Source organism: Adiantum capillus-veneris, chromosome 19 (assembly GCF_014529385.1).
Source record: "Adiantum capillus-veneris isolate H3 chromosome 19, ASM1452938v2, whole genome shotgun sequence".
In the NCBI taxonomy this organism is placed as follows: domain Eukaryota; kingdom Viridiplantae; phylum Streptophyta; class Polypodiopsida; order Polypodiales; family Pteridaceae; genus Adiantum; species Adiantum capillus-veneris.
The window spans coordinates 149,867,009-149,890,137 of NC_140949.1; the positions used below are offsets into that span (position 1 = coordinate 149,867,009).

The following is a 23,129-nucleotide window of genomic DNA, read 5'->3' on the forward strand; positions in this document are numbered from 1 at the left end:
CATGGGTCCAAATCATCTGTAGGGAACTTCTTTTGCCCCTCTCTATTGCTCTAAGCACTTGCTCAGTTGTCCTTATCAAGCTTGCCTTTGCTTCGGTCCTCTTGTATTTGCCTTTGGCTTCACAATCCCGAGCCACACAAATTGACAACTTCCTTAAGAACTTCTTTCGTGCATAGGTTGCTAACTCGGTGCTAGCCAATCCATTTTCCATAACCAATTATTGGTGTTGGTTAAGGCCAAGGCTTCGTGGTTCTATCCAAGAAGGTCCTTGTCCTCTTGGTTTCACAACACTTGCAAAGCTCTACCCGAGAACGTTTATTTTTCTTGTCCGTCTCGTTGTTTTCTGGTCGTTGGAACAATGCCGAAGAGAATGCTTCAGTTGCAACTTCTCAACACGGTCTCAGAAACGAAAAAGGTTCTAGGGCCCAGCCCAAAGTCATTGCCTCTGAAGCGTTTCAAAACGCACAGTATTGTCGATGAAGATGCTCTACACCAAGCATTTCAAAACATCGCACCACATACAATCCCCGTCCTTTCCACACTAGCCTTTTAAAACGTTGTAGAGCCACCAAATAATGCCTATAGAAAGAAACACCACTTTGAAAACGCTGATTGTCTTCAAACCTTTCCTCTTCTTCACAACAATCTCCTCATCACTGAGCCTGGGCTTTGATACCATGTCAAAGTCGATGAGAAAGAGTGGAGCAATGGGGAGAATACGAGAGAAGAAGAAGAAGAAGAAAGTTTTAACGTCGTAGGAAAGTATCCCAAGAGACCTTAAAGATCTAGCCGACAAGGAGTTGAACTCAAGACCTGTTATGAGAGAGAGAGAGAGAGAGAGAGAGAGAGAGAGACTGTTGAACCTACCAATTGGGCAATGAAGTCGTGATTTACTATGGGGGCAAGTTGTTGCTCATATACTAGCCTGGGACCCTTACGTACCCCCCTTAAAAAATTGCCCTCCCAAGACTTCGACAAATAATTAAAATTAAAATAAATACCTAAAGCCAAAATAACTACTGGGATCATTTCAAGCATTCACTTGAGATGCTTTAACTTAAACAACACCTTGTGGGTGTTTTCTGATTGCCCACCTTGCCAAGCTAAAGTCCAAGAGAGCTATGAAATCAACGATAATTTTTTACAAAAGAATCATACTTGGAACGTAAATACATTTGCAAACAACAAAAATGCTTTGGCATGAATGGATTACTAGTTGAAGATCACACCTAATTGTGCAAAAACTAAGTGCATGACTAGATTGATTGTCTAGTCGAATTGTTATCATGTGGGGATGCTAGACTTTCAGAGAACTTTCAACTATCATGAAACTAGTGTGAAGATCATGGCAAGAAATTTCCTAGAGTTGTCGAAACAACTACTCTCTGCAGATAGTTCTTGCCTTGGTCGCCAAAGAGGATATGGATTTGGTCCAAATCTATGTTCTTGCTTTGGTCACCAAAGAGGACAATGATTTGGTCCAAATGGTTGTCAAGGAAACTTGATTACATGGTCATCTTCATGAGGAGATTTATCTGCAAACCATTGGGAAAAAGAAGGGCAAGATACCTAATTTGACTTTTAGAAGAGCAAATTGCTAGAAGCTCCCAAGTATTAATTACAAAATTGTATCCCTCCACTCCTCCAACCATCCATGCAGGAAGTACTTGGAAGTGTGGATTAGTTGTTGAAGGTTTGTTTTCAAATCACCTTTTGAACCTAGCCTAGCAACTAGTAGAGAATAAAAATTCATTGCTACAATCTTTGCTGAATCATATGCAGCAATATGGCTGCTGTGGTGGCAAATGGTTCTTTCAAGTTATACATGAATGTTACAGCTGGCCAAATTTTGGCACAATCTCCATTGTTAAAGGGTGTAAACAAGCTCTTGGTAAGCATTTATGAGATGTATTTAATTATACACGGCCATTTAATGAAATAGAGAGATTTGCCTTTTCTTTTATGACTAACAAAACCAACCCATGATGTAATAGTCCACTAGGAGCTCTCCAGCATCAATGCGTCCCTTAGAATACTCTTCCTTAAACTTCTCCTCCCTAACCCACCATTGCCCTTTCTCATCATTGCAACAAACTCTCCATAATCTATGCTGCCATCCTGCATACAAAAAGAAAAATCGTACCTTAAGTTGCGGCTTTCCATTCTTGAAAGCAACAATTTTGATATTCCTTACATTGTTTTGATCAATATCGCAAACTATCTGATCTATTTCTGCATCCCCTATGCTGTGTTCAAGGCAAGCCTGCTGTATTTCATCCATAGTAATGAAGCCACTGCCGTCCTTGTCGAAGTACGCAAATGCCGCAAACAGATTCTCTTCCCTTTCAATCTTGTTGAGGTTGAGTGTTGCTGTTATGAATTCTTGGTAGTCTATACTGCCACTTTTATCAATGTCTGCCTGTAAGATCAAAGAAAATGGCTTCATCATGCATGTAACCCAATATGCCAACAATGAATTTGTGACCCTTTTGAGAGTTGCGCAAGTAGCATGTAGCTATGATCATATAAGTGCATGCTCATGCAGACCTAGCAAGTATTGTCTAAGTTTTGGTATATGCGTAGAAAAGACCACTCACTGCTTCCATGATGGTTTGAACCTCATTGTCCATAAGACCAGACCCTAGCTTTTCTAGACCGACCTTCAACTCTTCAAACGTGATGGCACCACTGTTATCCGCATCCATCATTTTAAAGGTCTCCTTCAGCCCAGCAATCTCTTCCTCTGATAATCTCTCAGCTATGACCTGAAAATTTTGAAGGAGCCTTAAATCTGATGCTGAAACCAGATTTTAAACAAACTCCATAAATTCTGATGCAACATAAACTTACCCGCAATGCAATCCTTTTCATCTTATTCATCGCAATGAACTGCTTCATTCGTGATAATATGGCCGGATCAAGAGGACGGTCCGGAGCAACGCCATCCTCTTGAATCCATGGATGGCCTGCAAACATGTAGAGCAAAGAAAGGTCAGGACAGGCTTAGTGAAAGGACCTACTCAGACTACGCAAAATGTCAAAAACAAGCAACTCTTACAAAGAACTTGGTAGGCCGTGTAACGCTGCGAGATAATTGGATTCAGCATATTCCGTATCAAATCTTTGGCACTTTCAGATATTTCTGGCCAAGGCACTGAATCAAAATCCAGATGCCCCTTCAGGACTTGCTCAAAGATTCCTTGGTCAGTCTCTGCATACACAAGGACCACAGTTAGAAACACTAAAAAAAGAAGCTGGGGGGTGGGGGGGGGGGACTTTGAGAGCCTCTGAATTCTTTTCTGATTTGCAACAGACATTCTTTTACAAGGAGGGCTGATTTGTTTAGTGACACCCTCCTTTCCAAAGTCAACACTGTTTTGGACAAGAGAGAGAGAAGAGTGTCAGAATCTAGTAGTTTCTCCCTACTTACAGCTTGATTATGAATTGGCAAGCCCTTCGCATTTGCTTCCCTATTATGTAGCACACTGAATTCTCTACTTCAGTATCATAAAGCATACTTCGGCCCTGTGAAGCTTGCTCTAGCATTGGTTTCAGCGTATCTTGAGGAACAGGCAATGCAGCACTTTGTAGGCATTGCCCAGAGTATCTAGACACATAGTTACTCCAGTGATCCCACCTCCTGTCTTGTCCTCTCTCTCCGGATTATGGATAGTAAGCTTGAGCTTGTGAGTAGGTACAAAGCATCTATCCCCACGCAAGTTTGCGCACTCCTCAGGCCAGAGATATGTGAAATACACTAACGATCTCTTACAAACTGGAAGAGAATCTTGCAGCCTTCATTTGAACCACCCTCATTAAAGATGGAGGTTGCACAGTGCATGGTGCAACCATTGGTAGACTTGCTACCGAGGTCAGCCAGTTGTGAGCACTTAGTGAGGACAGTAGCAAAGGTGCAGTTGGCAGCTGAAGCAGCACACCTCAACACAATCTAGCATTGGTGGGGGTAGTAGAGCAACTTGCCACCTTACAGTGTTGGGCCAAGTCAACAACCTTTATCGTGCCTTGAGTACCAAAGAGACATCCCACTTATTCCAGCAGCCTGAGCACTGTTTTTTGCGTCGATCTGAAAAAACACTCCTGCAAACAGAGAGCATACTAGCAGCTTTTTGAACATTGCAGGTGGCACATTGCCCAGCATAGGACTTTCTCCATACACCTTACACATGCCATAGTTCTGAATCTTATTGCTTGTTTTAGAGTTGCCTGTGGAGCATCCTTGTTTTAGAGTTGCCTGTAGGAGACGCTCCCACAGATTGGTTATGAACTGCAGTCAAGCTCAAATGTTGGGATGTAAATGTCTCCTTTATAGGGAATGGGTGCTTTGAGATGCAATTTGAGACAATATATCAGGAGTTGAATTCTGGCCCAGACACCATGATATTCGAGTTAGCTATGCTACGGTTGCCAATAATGGTCTCTTCTTCCTAGAATGCTCCAGAATTTGTGTAGCATCTTCATTAGAATAGTAAGGACACTGATATTCCATGCCCTAACGAAAAGGTCACACAGCAAATGAAAATATGCCAGACAGGATCCCTTTTCTTGGAGATATTGTGGTTGAACATTAGAACCACCACCTATGACATCAAGCAAGACCAAAGAAAGTTGGAAATAAACATAATCACAGACATCTGTTGGAATTAGGGTTGCAGAGAAACACACACAGCTTGGAGAAGACGAAGGAAGCTCAAGGCACACAATAGAGGGTATGTTACTTAGTGTGCAATGGAAAGATAGATAGCCCTAGAGTGATGGGCGTATATACAATGCACGGGGAAAAAAACCTCCTAAAGAGGGAAAAAATGCCCCGGCGGTCCTAGTGTGTTCACACACATCACTACCACATGTATATGGTAACAAATCCCCCCTGGAGTGATGCGGTGAACGAGAGCTGGCACATGAGTAAAGGGAAGTGCCATGCCCTGAGGACAGGATCAGTCCACAAAGGGGAGTAAGCCCAAAGCTTTGCGGAAAGCTTCAAGCTTCTCACGAGACAATGCCTTTGTGAAAAGATCTGCAAGGTTGTCCTGTGTTGGCACATAAGCCAAGCTGATCTCTCTTGCTGAGAGCCTCTCCCTGACATAGTGGTAATGCACCTCAATGTTCTTTGTGCGAGCATGAAAAACTGTGTTCCTCGCAACTGCCAATGCGCTCTGACTGTCAGTGTAGATAGTGTTGGCAGTGTCCTGTCCAACACCCAAATCAGCCATAAGGCGTCTGAGCCATACACACTCAACCGTAGCTGTGAAGACTGCCTTGTACTCAGCCTCACAACTCGAAGTGACCACAGTAGGTTGCTTCTTGCTCAACCATGATATACATGAACTGCCAAGCATGAAACAAAAACCACTTGTGGACACTCGCGTGTCAAAACAACCAGCCCAATCTGAGTCCGAAAAAGCATGTAAGTCTGGCGGCAATGATCCCCCCTTGGGATAAAACAAGCCAAGATGTAAAGTGCCACTAAGGTAGCGGAAAATCCTCTTGACAGCCTGCCAATGCTTAGACCTTATGCATAAATCTGCTGACCTGTGAGACTGCAAACTCAATATCCGGCCGCGTGTTGCATACATAAATGAGGCAGCCAACAGCAGTTTGGTAAAGAGTGACATCAGCAGGATTGCCAGCATCATGTAGACTCAACTTCAAACCTGTTTCCATGGGAGTGGCAATAGGTTTGCAATCCTCAAGTCCAAACTTACATAGCAATGTCTCTATGTAACTTTTCTGACACAAGGCAATACCACCATCACACTGCTTAAACTGTATACCCAAGTAATGATGCAACAGCCCCAAATCTTTCATCTTGAAAGTAGCATTCAAATCAGCCTTAAATTCAGCAATATGTCTCTCATTTGGTCCAGTGATCAGCAAATCATCAACATAAAGAACCACGATGAGAAATACATCACCCTCACGCTTTACATACAATGTGCTTTCTGTTGGACTGTTACGAAAGCCTTGTTTGACCAAATGAGTGTCAGCTTTCTCATACCAAGCACGAGGAGATTGCTTCAACCCATACAAAGCCTTGTTACATTTGCACACTTTGTCCTCTTGTCCTTTTATGACAAAACCGCGAGGCTGCGTTACATAAACTTCCTCAAATATGTCACCATTCAAGAAAGCAGTAATAATGTCTGATTGATGTACATCCCAACCAAAATGAGCTGCCAATGCTTTCTGTTGGACTGTTACGAAAGCCTTGTTTGACCAAATGAGTGTCAGCTTTCTCATACCAAGCACGAGGAGATTGCTTCAACCCATACAAAGCCTTGTTACATTTGCACACTTTGTCCTCTTGTCCTTTTATGACAAAACCGCGAGGCTGCGTTACATAAACTTCCTCAAATATGTCACCATTCAAGAAAGCAGTAATAATGTCTGATTGATGTACATCCCAACCAAAATGAGCTGCCAATGCACATAGAAAACGCACAGTAGTCATACGACAAGTGGGAGAAAAAGTCTCTTCATAATCTATGCCCTTTTGCTGTGCATAACCGTTTGCAACAAGTCGAGCCTTATGGCGATCAATCTCACCATCCGGCTTGCGTTTCAACTTGTAAACCCACTTCGTACCAATGGCCTTTTTGCCAGGAGGCAAATCACATAAAGTCCATGTGTCATTTTCTATAAGTGCATCATATTCTGATTGCATGGCAGCAATCCAATTTTCTGAATTTTGTGCTTCATCAAAAGACAGAGGCTCCTCAACATCATGTAAACGAGACACAGCCAAAGCATAACAATCTGATGCATAAGATGCATGGCGAGAGCCTGAATGAGTACGACTAGACAAAGGTGCATCCAATTTATTGTCACGCAAAGTGTGCAACAACCATTTTGGCATACCTCTAGCCTGCTCATTTTCAGCCCTTTCCTCATCAAGTACATCATGTACATCTGCATCAATAATAGGGTGATCTAAAACATTTTCAGAAACCCCCATAGGCTGTACATTTGCCTCATTGGAACTTACATTCGTATTTCCACCACTGAAAAGAGGCAACAAAGTGTCATAAATGTCCTGTGAGCTTACATTACTGTCTCTAGTACATGACAGCAAGGGTTGAACAGAATCTTCCACAAACACTACATCCCGAGAAACCAGAGTACGTTTTGTTTGAGGATGATACAACCTGTAACCTTTGCTTTCAGCACTATAACCAACAAAAATACATTTGACAGCCTTATCCTCCAATTTTCTTTGGTGCACCAAAGCATATGCCAAACAGCCAAAAACACGCATGTGCTCAATAGAAGGCTTTCTATCATGCCATGCTTCATATGGAGTAATAGACTACCTGTTAAGTACATAAGTGGCACACATGATGGCCTCAAGCCAAAAAGAATGCGGCAAAGCTTGACTTTTGACCATACATCGTGCCATTTCCGTCAGTGACCTGTTTTTCCTCTCAGTAACACCATTTTGCTGAGGTGTATAAGGCACTGTACATTGGTGTTTTATCTCACGACTAGCCAAAAATGCATTAAATTCATGAGACATATACTCTCCCCCTCGATCGGAACGGAGGGTGCCCATAGTACATTTCGAGACATTTTCAGCCATAGCCAGAAATTGTTTGAAGCACATAAAAACTTCGGACTTCGCTTTAAGCGGAAATACCCATGCATGCCTGGAGTAATCATCAATGAAAGTCACGAAGTACAGGTAATTGCCCAAGGACGGAGTTTGCATGGGCCCACAAACATCACTATGCACAAGCTGCAACCTGCATGCGGCCCGAACTGAACCATCCTTTGGAAATTTAGAATGCTGCATCTTATCCAAAATACAACCTTCACAAACATGTTTGACAGGTGCTTCAAGAGGCGGCAAAGAAGCAACCATATCAGATTTCTGCAAACGCAGCAAACTGGCAAAATTAAGATGACCAAAACGTGCATGCCAAAGTTTTGCATTTGAAATAGCCCTTGAATCTGCAACAGCATTTGCAAAATTTTGTCCACACTTGTAATACAAAGTGAGCTTATACAGCCCACGGCAGAAAAGGCCAGATGTAACAATTTCATCACCAAAACTGAGATCATGAACTGTACATCTGTCATCCACAAATTTGACTACAAGTCTAAGTCTAGCAAGTGCGGATACAGACAAGAGATTCTTCTTGATCCCAGGTACATAAAGTGCATTAACAAGTGTGAAGGAACTGCCATTAGCAGCAGTGAGCACAATCTTTCCAACTCCCTGAACTGGATAAGAGGCGTTGTTGGCACAAGTGACTGAATTCCCATGAGGGACAGACTCGAGAGAGGTAAACAATTCACGATGTGAGGTAATGTGCTTTGTAGCACCACTGTCGAAATACCACACATGTGAATCTGCAGCAACAACGGACAAGCATGCATCATGGACAGCAGGATTGGAAGTGCACTCTACGCTAAAAGCTCATTCTGCATCAACATCAGCAACACAGTCTCCTTTCACAGAAGACTCAACAATGGCTGCATTTGTAGTGGAACCAGCATTTGCAGTGGAACCACCCTCTTTCTTCTTAGCCTATTTGGCCTTCAACTTAGGACACGACTTGATCAAGTGATCATTGGCTTTACAATAATGGCAACGCATCTTCTTTTTGCCCTTATCACCAGAATTTCCAGACAAATTGCTACCAGCAGAAGCATTAGGAACATAATTTTTCCCACTCGCAGCAGAACCATAAGAAGTGGCTGCATTACTGTTACCACCCTTTCTTTGAGAAGCAATAAAAGCCTGTTCAACTGCACGCTGCCTAGTTCTGTTTTTTCTGGAAAGTGACTCTTGCAACAGCAATGTGCATAATGCATCAAACTTGACAACTTCAAGATTTCCTTGGGTCATCAGTCTCCAAGTACTAGCAAAAGTCTGGTAGGAATCTGGTAAGGCATCAAGAATAGTCTGCACAAGGGAACTCTCTGAAATGACTTCACCTGCAGAAATAAGCTGCTCATTGATATCCTTGACACTAGCAAGGAAAGTGTCCATATCATCTTCCTCATGCATAATCTTCGACTCCAGCTCTTTACGCAGCAAAGCAATTTTAGCCTCATTGCGGCTTGCATAAAGACCTGCTAAAATATCCCAAGCCTGTTTTGCTGATTTTGCTGAACGGATGTGAGGAACAATAGTGCGCTTCACAAACAACGCAATCAATGCATGAGCCTGCGCATCCTTAACATCCCAACGAGCTTGTTCTGCCGTAGGCAAAACAACTCTAACAGCTGCAATCCTTGCAGCAAGACCTGCAACATCCTCAACATCGCCTACATCCTCAGAACCAGGACGTACATCAATGCCCTGCACAATATTCCAGACACCTTTTGACACAAGAACATGTTGCATCATATAAGCCCACATAGGGTAGTTGTCCCCATCCAACCTGTCCTCAGCAGCAAACATCTTGAACACATCTGTGTTGTTGTTGTCAGCCATGGTAAATGCTGCACCTGATGTGAAAACTGCCCGAAAATAGGAGAAATGGAGCGGGAACAACCTGTGCTATATAGCACAAACCGTAGAAGACTATAAGACACCTGTTATGCAGAAAACGGCACTGACAGAAATTCTGCACAAAATGACGAAATAGCCTGTGCAGTACTGACTGTAGTGGAAACGGAGGCCGAAATGAGCCCAAATCAAAATTCTGAGCAGACCAAGCACTTCGAGCTCTCCCAAAATATTTGTCGACCTGCGAACGCTCGCCAAAGCTCACTGAAATCGAAGAAAGTGAGCAGGCGTGTGCTGGAGCAGCTGGCGACTAAGCCCGGGAGGACGTGACCTGCTCTGATACCAATTGTGAGAAACACACACAGCTTGGAGAAGACGAAGGAAGCTCAAGGCACACAATAGAGAGTATGTTACTTAGTGTGCAATGGAAAGATAGATAGTGAAACCGGCCTGTTCAATCCAAAAAGGGTGGTAGACTTTACTTTAAACCTTGATTTAGCTTTCACCCATTATTAGTCGTCTATTTTACCCGTACTTTCTAGACACAACAAAGGGGAGAGGGATACAGGCTGCTAGATTGCACCTGTATTAGTAGACGGACACCAGATTGGCCCCTAACTTAGGCGCCCCTTTCGGTATTTCTTTATTGTTCAAAAGAGGGAATGAACGCTGTGGTTCCCTACAAGCTGCCCCGCACAAACTCGGCTGAATTTCCACTGTTCCAGCCCGATTTCGGCAGCATAACTGTACTAGAACCCTTCACAGTCAGTATTCCCACGCATTGAATGACTTTCACGACGCATACGGACACTTTGCAAAACCTGGCGAGAATCTGCAGCACGCTGAATTCTCTGTTTTCAGCCCTGAAAATGCGCTAGATCACCTGTACAACGGTCCCCTTGCATCCCCGAACTTCCTGAGGGTATTAGGGTCCGTTTAGGGCCGAAACCCTAAACCTGCAAAAATACACAGCAGGCTGTAATTCACTGTTTCGGGCTCCGTTTCACGTGCCGGTCGCATCCTTAGTAAGTCCTCGAGCTCCTGCACCTGTAGGGCTACTTGCCCTTTGAATCGGACGAGATTTCTGGCGTGAAACCTCTCCGAATTCACCTGTACCTGCGGGGGAATTAGCCGCTAGCTAATCCAGTACCTGTGCAAGAGGCTCTTGCCTCGGCAATCGCGCATGAACCCACACAACTGCACATTGGTCAAATGAAGAGCCCACTAGAGGGGCATAACATACTGCCAAAGGGGAGAGAGAGGGCAGTGCGTAGCGTGCAGGGCATCACTCCTGGCACCGCACTGTGCATAAGAGGGAAAGCAAGCACTCCATAGCTCTTAACCTGTGACAAAATCTGAAAATGAAGCTCTCTCTCCTTCAAATTCAGCGCCACTTCTTGTTGCATGAGGCAAGTGCATCAGAAGGTGCCACTTGGCACATTTACAAGCATTTTCCCGTTTCGGGGTTGCCGTCGAAAAACATCCCAACCGGTTGCCCAGTTGACTTCACGGCAGAGTAAGAAAATGTTCCCCTTGTCATTCCGGAGGTAATGACGTCAACACCTTTTCAGGTCCCAAAATAGCAGTTCCCTAAATTTTAGGAGATACTGCCATTGTATCTTTCTAGGTCATCCGACCCTCTTTGTACACTGCGGCCACATCCAGAACTGAAATGTAGCCTCTGTAGCAAAGGATTCCACTTTGGCTAGTCAATGACCCCACTTGGCTAACCATAGTCCTTGTCCAACCTTAGTGCTCTCTTGCCCTCAGGCTTGGACTCCCTCCGGACAGTTCCACACTAGCTATGCAATGCAGGTCAGTTAGATTTCCCGAGGGGTGTTTCCAAAAAGTGAAAGTAAATAGATAATAAGAAAGAAATCAACAAAAAGGATAGATAGTAGTCACACGCTGGTGACAGATAGCCCTAGAGTGATGGGCGTATATACAATGCACGGGGGAAAAAACCTCCTAAAGAGGGAAAAAATGCCCCGGCGGTCCTAGTGTGTTCACACACATCACTACCACATGTATATGGTAACAACATCACCATAAAAATCGAAGAGGGTGCATCGAATGTTAGTGTAGGTTAGGGTGGATAGATAAGTGTAACAGGCTTGGACCCTCCATCTATAGCAACACACGTGAGAAAACTACAAAACTTGAAATGGAGGTAAAGAGAGAGAGAAGACGGTTCACATAGATCGGCAGAGTTCTGCTCCCACATGCAAAGTTCCCACCAACTTATGGGACCCCATTCGATGGGGCCCAAGTGACATAAAGGCATTAACCCAAGTGACATAAAGGCATTAAAATAAAGGCACATCACAATGCAACACAAATGCTCACATATGCATGTTACAAGACACAACAAACAGCGCCGTTGAGCACTCCCCTGAGACAAACGGTCTGCGGTATGAAGCTACTCAATGACTACCTCGTCACTTCCCCCGCAAATAACCTAAAAAGGTCCAAGCCATGAGCTCAGAGGACTGTACAACCAAACGCTCCCCAGACCGTAGTCTGCATCGCTTGGAGGTTCAAGCATACAACCAAACGCTCCCCAGGCATCGGCCTGCGTCGTTCGGAAGTTTTCTAGCATACAACGGAATGCTCCCCAGACATTGGCCTACGTCGTTTCGAGATTTTCAAACATACAACGAAACACTCCCCAGGCATCGGCCTGCGTCGTTCCGAGGTTCAAACAATACCAAAACAGTATTTCTCACTTCTCCACCCGGGAGTAAAATCACCAATCATTGAAACCAATATTTAAAACCAAAGTCAAACACCAAGACAGGTTTAAAAAAGATAGCATCCATTTCAAACAATACGTTCTCAAACAATGTTCAAAAGTATCTAACTAGAAAACAACTAGAGAGGTCATTCAGGGCTTTGTTTGGACAACCGAACTTTGAGGACAACTGGCTTGCCCTTCTGCATTACGGTGATGGTTCGGTTCCGAACTTGGAGAGTTGCATCATTTTTGTCGTGCCACGGCATGCCCAAGAGAACGTCGCAATTGCCCAACTTCATAATGTGGAAATCGGCTTTTCCATGATAATCTTGCACCAACGAGAAGTACCACTTTCTCAGTTTGCCCAGTAGCTAGCTCAGCTTCAATTTCTCCACCCTCTGCATCATAATCAAAGTGCATCTGCTTCAAGAATTCTAGATGGATGAAGTTCTCCATAGCTCCGGGGTCAAAGAAAATAAGGGCTTTCAAGCCATTGACTTTTCCATAAGCTCTAAATAATTCATTAAAACTCTGGAGGTGTATACCATAAATATCGGGTGCTCGTCCAATAGCAGGTCTAGCCCTTTTGGCCGGAGGTGGCCACGGGGATAAGGTTGCACTGAGGACGTCGAGGCTCTCTCAAGACATGTATTGAACGTATGCCCTGTTTCGAAACATACGAAGCATCTGCCTTCTTGTAACAAGGCGTCTCGTTGACGGTGTGTCAGGCGAGGCCGTTGAGGTTGGTTTTCACGAGATTCTCGAGAATTTGTTCGTTGTTGCCGAGAGTTCAAATTAGTGGCCAAAGGTTCTTCTGTGGTGAACTCCAACTTTCCCTTCGTGAGCTTGTAGCCGGGTCCATAAGCTCTTGCATGGTAGAGACTTGCTTGGTGAGACAATATTCCTGCAATGGTGATGATAGTCCAATGGTGTAGCGCTCGCACTAGCCCTCCAAGGAAATGAACTTAAAGGAGGACACCGGAAGGTCCACGTCGTGTAAGGTGCAATGGAAATGAATGTTGAACTTTGCTCAACATGAGTGCTCCGAACTGTGCTCAAGGGTTCCTTTTACTTACAGAAGGGAGAGCCCTCCGTTCCTTTAGTGAGAGAGTGCAATGGACACAAACAAAGTGATGAAGACTGTGAATGAAGGTGCATGAGACTGAGAGATAGAGAGAGAAGAATACAACACCAGAATGTTGTCAAACTCTCCTCCGAAGGCCCCACTCTCGATGGCAAGAGCGGTCTACTATTGATTGCACAAATCTCTACAATGCTTGGGACTTGCCGACGATGTCGACGACGATGAGGACGACGACAAGACGGGCTGAATCTGAAAATGCTAATGGCTGAATTCTACAAATCTTTATCTGCTGAATTCTGACTCTATATCGATGACGACGATGCAACGACGACGCACTGAAAACGCAGATGCTGAAATCTGCGTTTTCCGGGCTGAATCTGCAAACTTCACGGGATCTGACCGTGCGGCAAGGATCTACTGTGGGAAGGTGAGATCTGCGAGGTTCGGGGGTTCTACTGCGGCTACTGACTGCTGAAAACTGAAAACGCTGATCCTCTTCCATGTTCCCGTCCCAGTGAATCTGCAAAACGCTGAAGTGTTGTGCTGATGCAAAAACGCTAGGGCTGAAAATCTTCCTGCGGTGGAAATCTGCTAACGCTGGGACTGATCTGCCATGGTTCTGTCGCCAGGCTGAAGCAGATGCAAAAACGCTGGCTGATATAAGTTCTTGTCAAAAAAACGCTAGCCCATCTGCTGTGGAGCAAAAACGCTAGAGATCTTGGGGTCCTGCTGAGAAGTCGCAAATGAACACACTGGTTCCTGCTGCCTCTTCTGCCAGAAAGTGCTAGCGCTAGGTTTCTATTTATACAACTTAGCAAAATTACCCTACCTACTTTCCAATAAAAGTCACTTAAAAATAATAAGTGAAAAATGTCAAAAATAGGGAAAATAGGTCTATGCACTATAAAAATGCTCTTGATGGATTATGGAATCTGATGATCATGCTGTGTGCAACCAGAGGATATGCACCTAATCTAAGTGTCTGGACATGCACGATCTGCGAATAGACTCACAAAAGTGCCAGATCACTTCCTATTCTAGACTCACTTGACTGAACTGAACTGTCACGTGACACATCCAACCCTATGTGTCCGTGGACAAGCTACTTCATAACAAGGGTTCCGTCAGTCCACTCAGTCTAGATTAGAAGTGTTCTAGCACTTTTGTGAGTCTGTTCATCGCTGACCGTGCATGACCAGGCACTTAGTGTAGATGCATATCCTCTAGTCGCACACAACATGATCATAAGCATTCCCATCAGAATCCTTCAGGGGAATTTTCCAGTATATTTTCCCTATTTTTGACATTTTTCACTTATTATTTTAAGTGACTTTTGTTGGGAACTGAGTAGGGCAAATTGGGTAAGATAATATATAAGCAAACCAAGGCTAGCACTATTTGGCAGATGAGCAAGGAGAACACAGGCCCTTGGCAGCAGGTTCACCCTCTCTCTCAGCAAGACCAAGCCTTGGCGATTTCCTCCAAGCAAGCACACCTAGCGTTTTTCATCAACCAGCCTCCATCGCCTGAAGACATCAGCCCTTGGCATTTTCAGCAAGCAGCCATCGCCATAGCCTCACCCTCTTGCTAGCGTTTTTCCTCAAAGACGGCAATGCAGCCCTAACGTTCCAAGAACCAGAATCGCCCCCATTTTTGCATGGCGTTTTTCAGCAAATCAGCCTCAGATTTTCAGCGATAAAGACCAGCAAATCAGCGTTTTTCTCTTGCGTTTTCAGCAGTAGCAGAATTCAGCCAGCAGCGTTTTTGGACAGTAGTACAAGAACAGCAAAATTCAGCCCTTAGATCGGTCTCACCACCCCCGTCGTCATCGATCTAGCTTAGACTTGCATCAGTCACATGCATCCACTTTGTACCAGTTTGTGCAATCAATCGTAGACCACTCTCGTTGGCGAGAGTGGGGCCTTCGGAGGAGGGTTTTACATTGTCCTTGGTGTCGTATTTCTCTTCTCTCTCTATCTCTCAGTTTCATACACTTGCACGCACAGTGTCCATTCACTTTGTTTATGATCATTGCACTCTCTCATTAAGAACGGAAGGCTCTCCCTTCCATAGGAACAAAAAGGAACCTTGAGCATATTATGGAGCACTCAACTCCTCCATAGGAGTTAGTGCAATCCTTGATGTAGATGGGGAAGGGTCAGAAAGACCTCCTGGTGGGGAAAATTCTTCTTCGCCTCTCTCATGCTCATCACCTCCAAGCAAAGTATCCATTCTGCTTCGAGTGATGACCATTCTGAAGTCGTGGGTTCTTGTGGTCTTGGGTTCTTAAGTTCACGAGGAACTTGGGTTCTTGGGGGTTTTGGTGTTCTTGAGGTTCTTGAGTTCTTGAGGGTCTTGAGGTTCTTGAGGTTTTCTTTCGCTTGCAAACCGCGTTGGAGAAGTATCTTCTCTTCAACCGAGTTCTACTCTTTTCCGCGGGCGCACCCCTTGGCGGCCTTGCGCTCACACCAAGGTTGCTTTTTCCCACTTCACGTCGATTGGCCGGCCGCTAAGTGCACAGTCCGCTCTCAATGAGTGAAAAGAGACACAAGGGGAGGCTGAAGTTTGAACAAACCCTTCTTTCTTGGGATTCCTGTCACTCTTCAACAAAACACGATTAGGAATCGACACGCCCAAGCGAACTTGGGTTCGTGCGACCTCAACAAGCAAAAAAATTTCTTGTGGTTCTTGTGGTTCTTTCCTTGAGTGATACAGAACACTGCCAAAGCTATGATACCAATGTTAGGTGCAGCGGAATGATGTTTGCGCTTTGCTCGAGATGAGTGCTCTGAACTGTGCTCAAGGTTCCTTATAGTTCTTATGGAAGGGAGAGCCTTCCGTTCTTAATGGAAAGTGCTATGATCACGAACAAAGTGAATGGACACTGTGCGTGCAAGTGTATGAGATTGAGAGATAGAGAGAGAAGAGAGATACGACACCAGAGACGACGTAAAACCCTCCTCCGAAGGCCCCACTCTCGTCGGCGAGAGTGGTCTACTTATTGATTGCACAAAGTGGTACAATGACGATGCAATGGACTGATGCAATCTGGGACTATGCCGATGACAACGATAGTGACGACAACGACGACTTTAGGGCTGAAATCTGTGATCTTCTAACTGCTGAAAATCTGCAAATCTTTGGGCTGTTTTGGGTGGCTGAAAATGACTGTTTTGGCTGCGTTTTCGAGGGCTGAAAATGGGGGTTCTTCTGCAACCAATGGGGCTGAATCTACTACCTCCTATGCATGCTGAAAACGCTGAGTCTTCTGCTGCAAAACCGGCTGAAAATGAAAACGCTGCAGCTTCTCTAGCGTTAGTAGAAAACGCTGCCTTGTTTTGCTACTGATGGCGATCATGGAAAAAACACCAGGCTGAATATGGTGATGATGCAAGGGATGCAAAACGCTGGGGATCTGGAGTGCTGATGATGCGGGAACTGCTAGGAACAGAAAACGCTAGGGTGCTTGATGTGTGGCGAGGATGAGGACCAAAAACGCCAATGCTACTGCTGGGGTTCTGCTGAGAAGGTGCCTGTTGAGCATGTGCTCCTGCTGCCTCTTCTGCCAGAAAGTGCTAACTTGGGTTTGCTTATATATTAACTTAGCAAAATTGCCCTACCTACTTTTGTTGAGAAGTCACTTAAAAATAATAAGTGAAAAATGTCAAAAATAGGGAAAATAGGCTAAATGCACTGGAAATTTCCCCTGACTGAATCTGATGGGTTCTGAAGGGAATACTGATGATCATGCTGTGTGCAACCAGAGGATATGCATCTACACTAAGTGACTAGGCATGCACGGTCTACGAATAGACTCACAAAAAGTGCCAGATCACTTCTGATCTAGACTGATTGGACTGACTGAATCCTTGTCGTGTTGTAGCTTGTCGACGGACACCTAGGGTTGGATGTGTCGAGTGACACAAACACAGATTGCAAGCGAAAGAAAACCCTCAATCAAGAACCTCAAGAACCTCAAGACCCTCAAGAACCCAAGTTTCTCGTGAACTTAAGAACCAAAGATCATAGTGCATGGTCATCACCCGAAGCGGAATGGATACTTCGTATACAGGTGATGAGCATGAGAGAGGCGACGAAGAATTTTTTCCACCAGGAGGTTTTTCCGACCCTCCCCCTTCTCCATCCACGCCACGAGTTGTACCAACTTCCATGGAGGCGATGGTCAAGTCGATGTTGGACATGATGGCCCAACAACAAGAAGCGAATCAAGTTGCGTTGGCACAACAAGAAGCGACTTGAATTGCTTTGGAACGCGAGCGCGAAGAACAAAACGAAAGAAATGCAATACAACAAGAAGCGACTCACATTGCTTTGGAACGCGAGCGCGATGAATGAAACGAAAGAAAAGAACAAAGAAAGGAGGAAGCTGAGGCAAGACGAGCGGCCTTGGAGGCCGATCGGGAGGCTCAAAGAGACCTCCGCACTCGAGAATTGGTTCAACAAGTTCTTGCCTCGAAGTCTGAGCCAGCCAAAGAGGTTGGTAGTTCCTCAAGTGGCGCAAGCAGGGATGCGGACTCCAACAACCCAGTCACAGAGAAGTTGACTTTCAGTAAGTATGATGGTAAGATGGATGGTACGGTTATTCATTCTTGGTTGCATCAATTTAGTGCTTATTTTGCGACAACTAAGAAGACAAGAAATAGCAAAGTTTTGACGGCAACCATGTACCTTGCCGGTGATGCCATCAATTGGTACCACGCATGGCAAGAGGCACAGTTAGCCGCGCACCTAGAGGAAGCCGACGAATTCACGCCCCTTTCCTTTAGTTGGACTGATTCCCAAGACAAGCTCAAGGCGCGGTTTATGCCTCCTCAGTACCTAGCACGATTGAAGGAAGATTGGTGCAATCTCAAGCAACATGGTATGCCAGTCATGTCTTTTTTTAACCGTGTTTTGCAGCTCCGCACTCAATTACGCATATCGGATGATGAGCGCAAAGAGGCTTTCCTGTTTGGGTTAGACGAATACATCAAGTTCGATGTAGAAGTCTTTGACCCCGCGGATCTCAACAAGGCGGTAGCGATTGCTCTCTCACAAGAGATGAAGCACAACAAGGGAAAGCCTAAGGAGAACAAAACTTCTCAAGGAACATCTCAAACTTCTCAGAACACGCAGAATGGTAAGAACGGTAAGAATGGTAATTCTTCTAACCCTTCTTCCTCTAATTCCTCGGGAAAGAACTCTAACAATGAATCTAAGGGTAAAGCTAAAGCACCTGCAAAACCTAAGCTAACCCCATATGAAAAAGCTGCACAAGGAATTATAGAAGGATACATCACGGCGGAAGAACAAGTGATTTATGCTAAGGATACATCAATGTCACGTCAAGGGTCACATTAAGACGGCTTGTCCTAAGACAGCCCCACCTAAAGAACCAAAGGCACCCACAGCAACCACAAACACTATAATGAACCAAGTTGAATCTCTCATGTATCTGACACACACATTGATGAGTCTCTCATGAAGTGTTATGGTCATGTAAAGGGTCAGCGTTTTATCATATTGTTTGATCCAGGCAATATGCATGATGTGATTAGTGCCTCTCTTGTTGAGAGAGCCCGCCTGAAGTTAGTCAGAAATCTCCTCTCGAGTTTTCTAGCTTCGCTCTTGGTATGGACTCCTCATCACGAAAGAGTGCCTTGATGTGATGTTTACCGTTCAACAAGCTGCTTTCCGTCGGAAATTTCTTGTGTCTCCTCTCTCAGGATGTGATATGATTTTGGGTATAAGATGGTTTCGTGGGCTTAACCCTCTCATTGATTGGGAGGCTAACACTCTCACTTTAAATGCCAAAACTGACTCCCCCCTCATCATTCGTGCTGAGGAGGGCTTGCATTCTTTGCCTCTCATCTCTCATGTGCAGGTAAAGCGTGAACTACGACGAGGAGCACAAGCGGCATTCATCTATGCTGCTCCAATTTCCCAGAGCATTCAAGCTCCAGCTAAGTATTCAGATTTGTTTACCAAGTTTAAACTCTTTTTGCAAGATGATCTTCCACCCGAGCGGCCGGAGGACCATCGCATCGAGCTTATGGAGGGGGCACAGCCTATCAAAAAGGCTCCCTATCGTTTGAACAAGACACAGGAGTTGGTGGCTAGAGGATTCATACGTCCTAGTGTAAGTCCTTTTGCTGTTCCTATTTTGTTTGTTCGCAAGAAGGATGGTTCGTCTCGTTTGTGTGTTGATTACAGGGCATTAAACAAGATGACCGTCAAGAACAAGTTTCCGATGCCTTGCATTGAGTATATCCTACATAGGCTCAATTGGGCTAAGGTTTTCAACAAAGTCTATCTCAAGGGTGGATACCATCAGGTACGGATATTCAAAGGCGACATCTTCAAGACCGCTTTTCGCACCGAGCGAGGGTAATGGAAGTATATTGTTATGCCTTTTGGATTGACAGGTGCCGTGGGTACATTTAATCGTCTCATGGTAGGTTGTTTCGGCGATATGGTCGGTGTATGTGTATTCATCTTTTTGGATAATATTCTCATTTTTTCTGCATCGTGGGAACAACATGAAAGAGATGTCGAAAGGGTACTAACTCGTTTGGATGAGTGTCAGTTGTACATTGTAGCTAAGAAGTCTGAATTTTTTCTTACTGAAGTCACTTATCTCGGTTATATCATTTCTGCAGAAGGCGTCAAGCTAGATCCCGCGAAGGTGGAACAGGTTCGTAATTGGGATTTGCCCAAAACTGCATATGATGTGCGTTCTTTTCTTGGGTTATGTCAAGCATATAGTTCGCACATAGAGAATTTTGCACGCATTGCTGCACTTATGACTGATGTTTTGGGGTAAAGACTCGCCGTTCTCAGCGCGTAGGCTTGCCCGAGGCAGCCATTGAGGCTTTCGCAGCTCTCAAGGTTGCAGTGTGACAGAAGCACCGTGTCTTATCCTTGCCTCTTGGGATGATCCCTTTGAGGTATGGACGGATGCGAGCAATGTCGCCATAGGCGCTGTGCTTCAGCAGCATGGTCGTCCTATAGCTTTCCTTAGTTGAAAGCTCAATAGTGCGGAAAAGAATTATTCAGTTTATGATAAAGAACTTTTGTCTGTCATTCACTCTCTTAAGCATTGGAAGCATTTTCTTTATGGTAGAGAGTTTACAATTCGCACAGTTCATCAAGCCCTCAAGTAGCTCCAATCTATGCCTAGTGCACATTGGAGTGATCGCCAAGCACAGTGGTCACAATTTTTTGAGCAATTTGGAGGTTTGATTCAGTATGTGCCTGGAAAAGCTAACCCTGTTGCAGATGCGTTGAGTCGCAAAGGACAGATTTTGGCTCTTGAGTCAAGATCCACATTTTCTATTCAGGGTGAGTCTTTCGACAGCATGAAGAAACAATATGCGGATTCCAAGTTTGGTAAGCATTGGTTGCAGGCTCTTGCTTCCCAAGGGCCAAGCAACTATCTCATTCGTGATGGTTTGTTGTATTTCCGTCAACGTTTATGTGTGTTGCCCTCTCTCAAGCCAACCATATTGCATGATGCACATGATTCTCTCACGGGTGGGCACAGGGGAATGAACACCACTTTGGAAAAAATAGAAAGATTCTTTTATTGGCCTAAAATGCGAAAAGATGTGTTTCGATTTGTCACAGTGCACTATATGTCAAAAGGTAAAAGCTCCTCGGGCTAAGCAGCAAGGCCTCTTGCTTCCGCTGCCTATTCCCATGGACCTTTTCAAGATATTTCCATGAATTTTGTGACTAACCTACCACCAAGATGTAGCACGGTTGTTCATTAAGCATTGGTACCCCCTCTGTGGTTTGCCAAAATCAATTGTTTCAGATAGGGATGTTAAGTTCACGTCCAATTTTTGGCGCGCACTCTTTGAAAATTTTGGCACTAAGCTGAATTTTTCATCGGCTTTTCATCCACAATCAAATAGTCAAACAGAGATTTACAATCAAATGACTTTTGATGTTTTAAAGTCATACGTGCATGATCAACAGTCTCAGTGGGAGCTCTATCTCCCATTGGTTCAGGCTATTTTGAATGGCTCTTTTTCTTCTGTCATTGGTCGAACTCCGTATGAGGCAGCTTTTGGCCGTCCGTTCCAGTCACTTTTGACTCGCTCGGTCAGTCAAATGCCTGATGCCAATGCTAAAAGTCAGTCATTGGATGAGATTTCTGAGAGTGTGAAGCTTCGGCTAAGCAAGGCTCAGGAATCTTATTCACAGCAGGCTAACAAGCATCGTCGGGACGTTTCAATCAAGGAAGGAGATTGGGTGTATTTAAGAATCATGAAGCAACGCCTTAAGCAAGTTGGAAAGAAGTGTCCCAAGTTGTCTTTTCGTATGTATGGTCCATTTCCAGTCATTAAAAAGATAAATGAGATTTCAATGAAATTGCGTTGCCTAACTCATGGTCAATGCACAACGTTTTCCATGTTTCTTGGTTGAAAGTGTTTCAGGGAACACCTCCAAAGGACATTTCGGAAGAAGAAGAACCCGAGATCATCGATGAAGCTGAAGTCATGCAGCCGGAGCAAGTGTTGTTGCATCGATTTCGACATGGTTCGAAGAAGCAAGTGAGACAATACTTTTTGAAGTTCAAGGATCAAGGGACCCACCAAGCGGTGTGGGTCGACGAAGAGTTTTTCAAAGACTATCCAGAGTTGTTGGCAGACTACAAGGAAGCCATGCAGCTCGGTACCAGTACCTCACTTTAAAAAGGAGGGGATGTCACGTGACACATCCAACCCTTTGTGTCCGTGGACAAGCTACTTCATAACAAGGGTTCTTTCAGTCCACTCACTCTAGATTAGAAGTGTTCTAGCACTTTTGTGAGTTTGTTCGCAGACCGTGCATGCCCAAGCACTTAGTGTAGATGCATATCCTCTGGTTGCACACAACATGATCATAAGCATTCCCATCAGAATCCATCAGAATCCTTCAGGGGAATTTTCCAGTGTATTTTACCTATTTTCCCTATTTTTGATATTTTTCACTTATTATTTTGAGTGACTTTTGTTGGGAACTGAGTAGGGCAAATTGGGTAAGATAATATATAAGCAAACCAAGGCTAGCACTATTTAGCAGATGAGCAAGGAGAACACAGGTCCTTGGCAGCAGGTTCACCCTCTCTCTCAGCAAGACCAAGCCTTGGCGATTTCCTCCAAGCAAGCACACCTAGCGTTTTTCATCAACCAGCCTCCATCGCCTGAAGACATCAGCCCTTGGCATTTTCAGCAAGCAACCATCACCATTGCCTCACCCTCTTGCTAGCGTTTTTCCTCAAAGACGGCAATGCAGCCCTAGCGTTCCCAGAACCATAATCACCCCCATTTTTGCATGGCGTTTTTCAGCAAATCAGCCTCAGATTTTCAGCAATAAAGACCAGCAAATCAGCGTTTTTCTCTTGCGTTTTCAGCAGCAGCAGAATTCAGCCAGCAGCGTTTTTGGATAGCAGTACAAGAACAACAGAATTCAACCCTTAGATAGGTCTCGCCACCCCCGCCGTCGTCATCGATCTATCAGTCACATGCATCCACTTTGTACCAGTTTGTGCAATCGATCGTAGACCACTCTCGCCAACGAGAGTGGGGCCTTCGGAGGAGGGTTTTACATCGTCCTTGGTGTCGTATTTCTCTTCTCTCTCTATCTCTCAGTCTCATACACTTGCACACACAGTGTCCATTCACTTTGTTTATGATCATTGCACTCTCTCATTAAGAACGGAAGGCTCTCCCTTCCATAAGAACAAAAAGGAACCTACATATTATGGAGCACTCATCTTGAGAAAGAACAACATTCATTCCGCTGCACCTTACATGAACCCTGGTCATGCTGTAGCTTGTCCAGGCACACAT

General features: G+C 44.7%; 1 protein-coding gene across 1 annotated transcript in view; it reads right to left on the bottom strand.

The window, feature by feature from the left end:
• Positions 1 to 1,752: 1,752 nt before the first annotated feature.
• Positions 1,753 to 23,129, bottom strand: part of LOC147435060 (calcium-dependent protein kinase 13-like) — a 36,156-nt gene continuing 14,779 nt past the window's right edge. The window contains exons 3-7 of the mRNA XM_086491429.1: positions 3,059 to 3,211; positions 2,851 to 2,966; positions 2,598 to 2,765; positions 2,195 to 2,419; positions 1,753 to 2,118 (exon numbers count right to left, since the gene is read on the bottom strand). Coding sequence (XP_086347555.1) covers positions 1,999 to 2,118; positions 2,195 to 2,419; positions 2,598 to 2,765; positions 2,851 to 2,966; positions 3,059 to 3,211 — 782 coding nt within the window. The 3' untranslated portion in view covers positions 1,753 to 1,998. The remainder of the gene's footprint in view (positions 2,119 to 2,194; positions 2,420 to 2,597; positions 2,766 to 2,850; positions 2,967 to 3,058; positions 3,212 to 23,129) is intronic.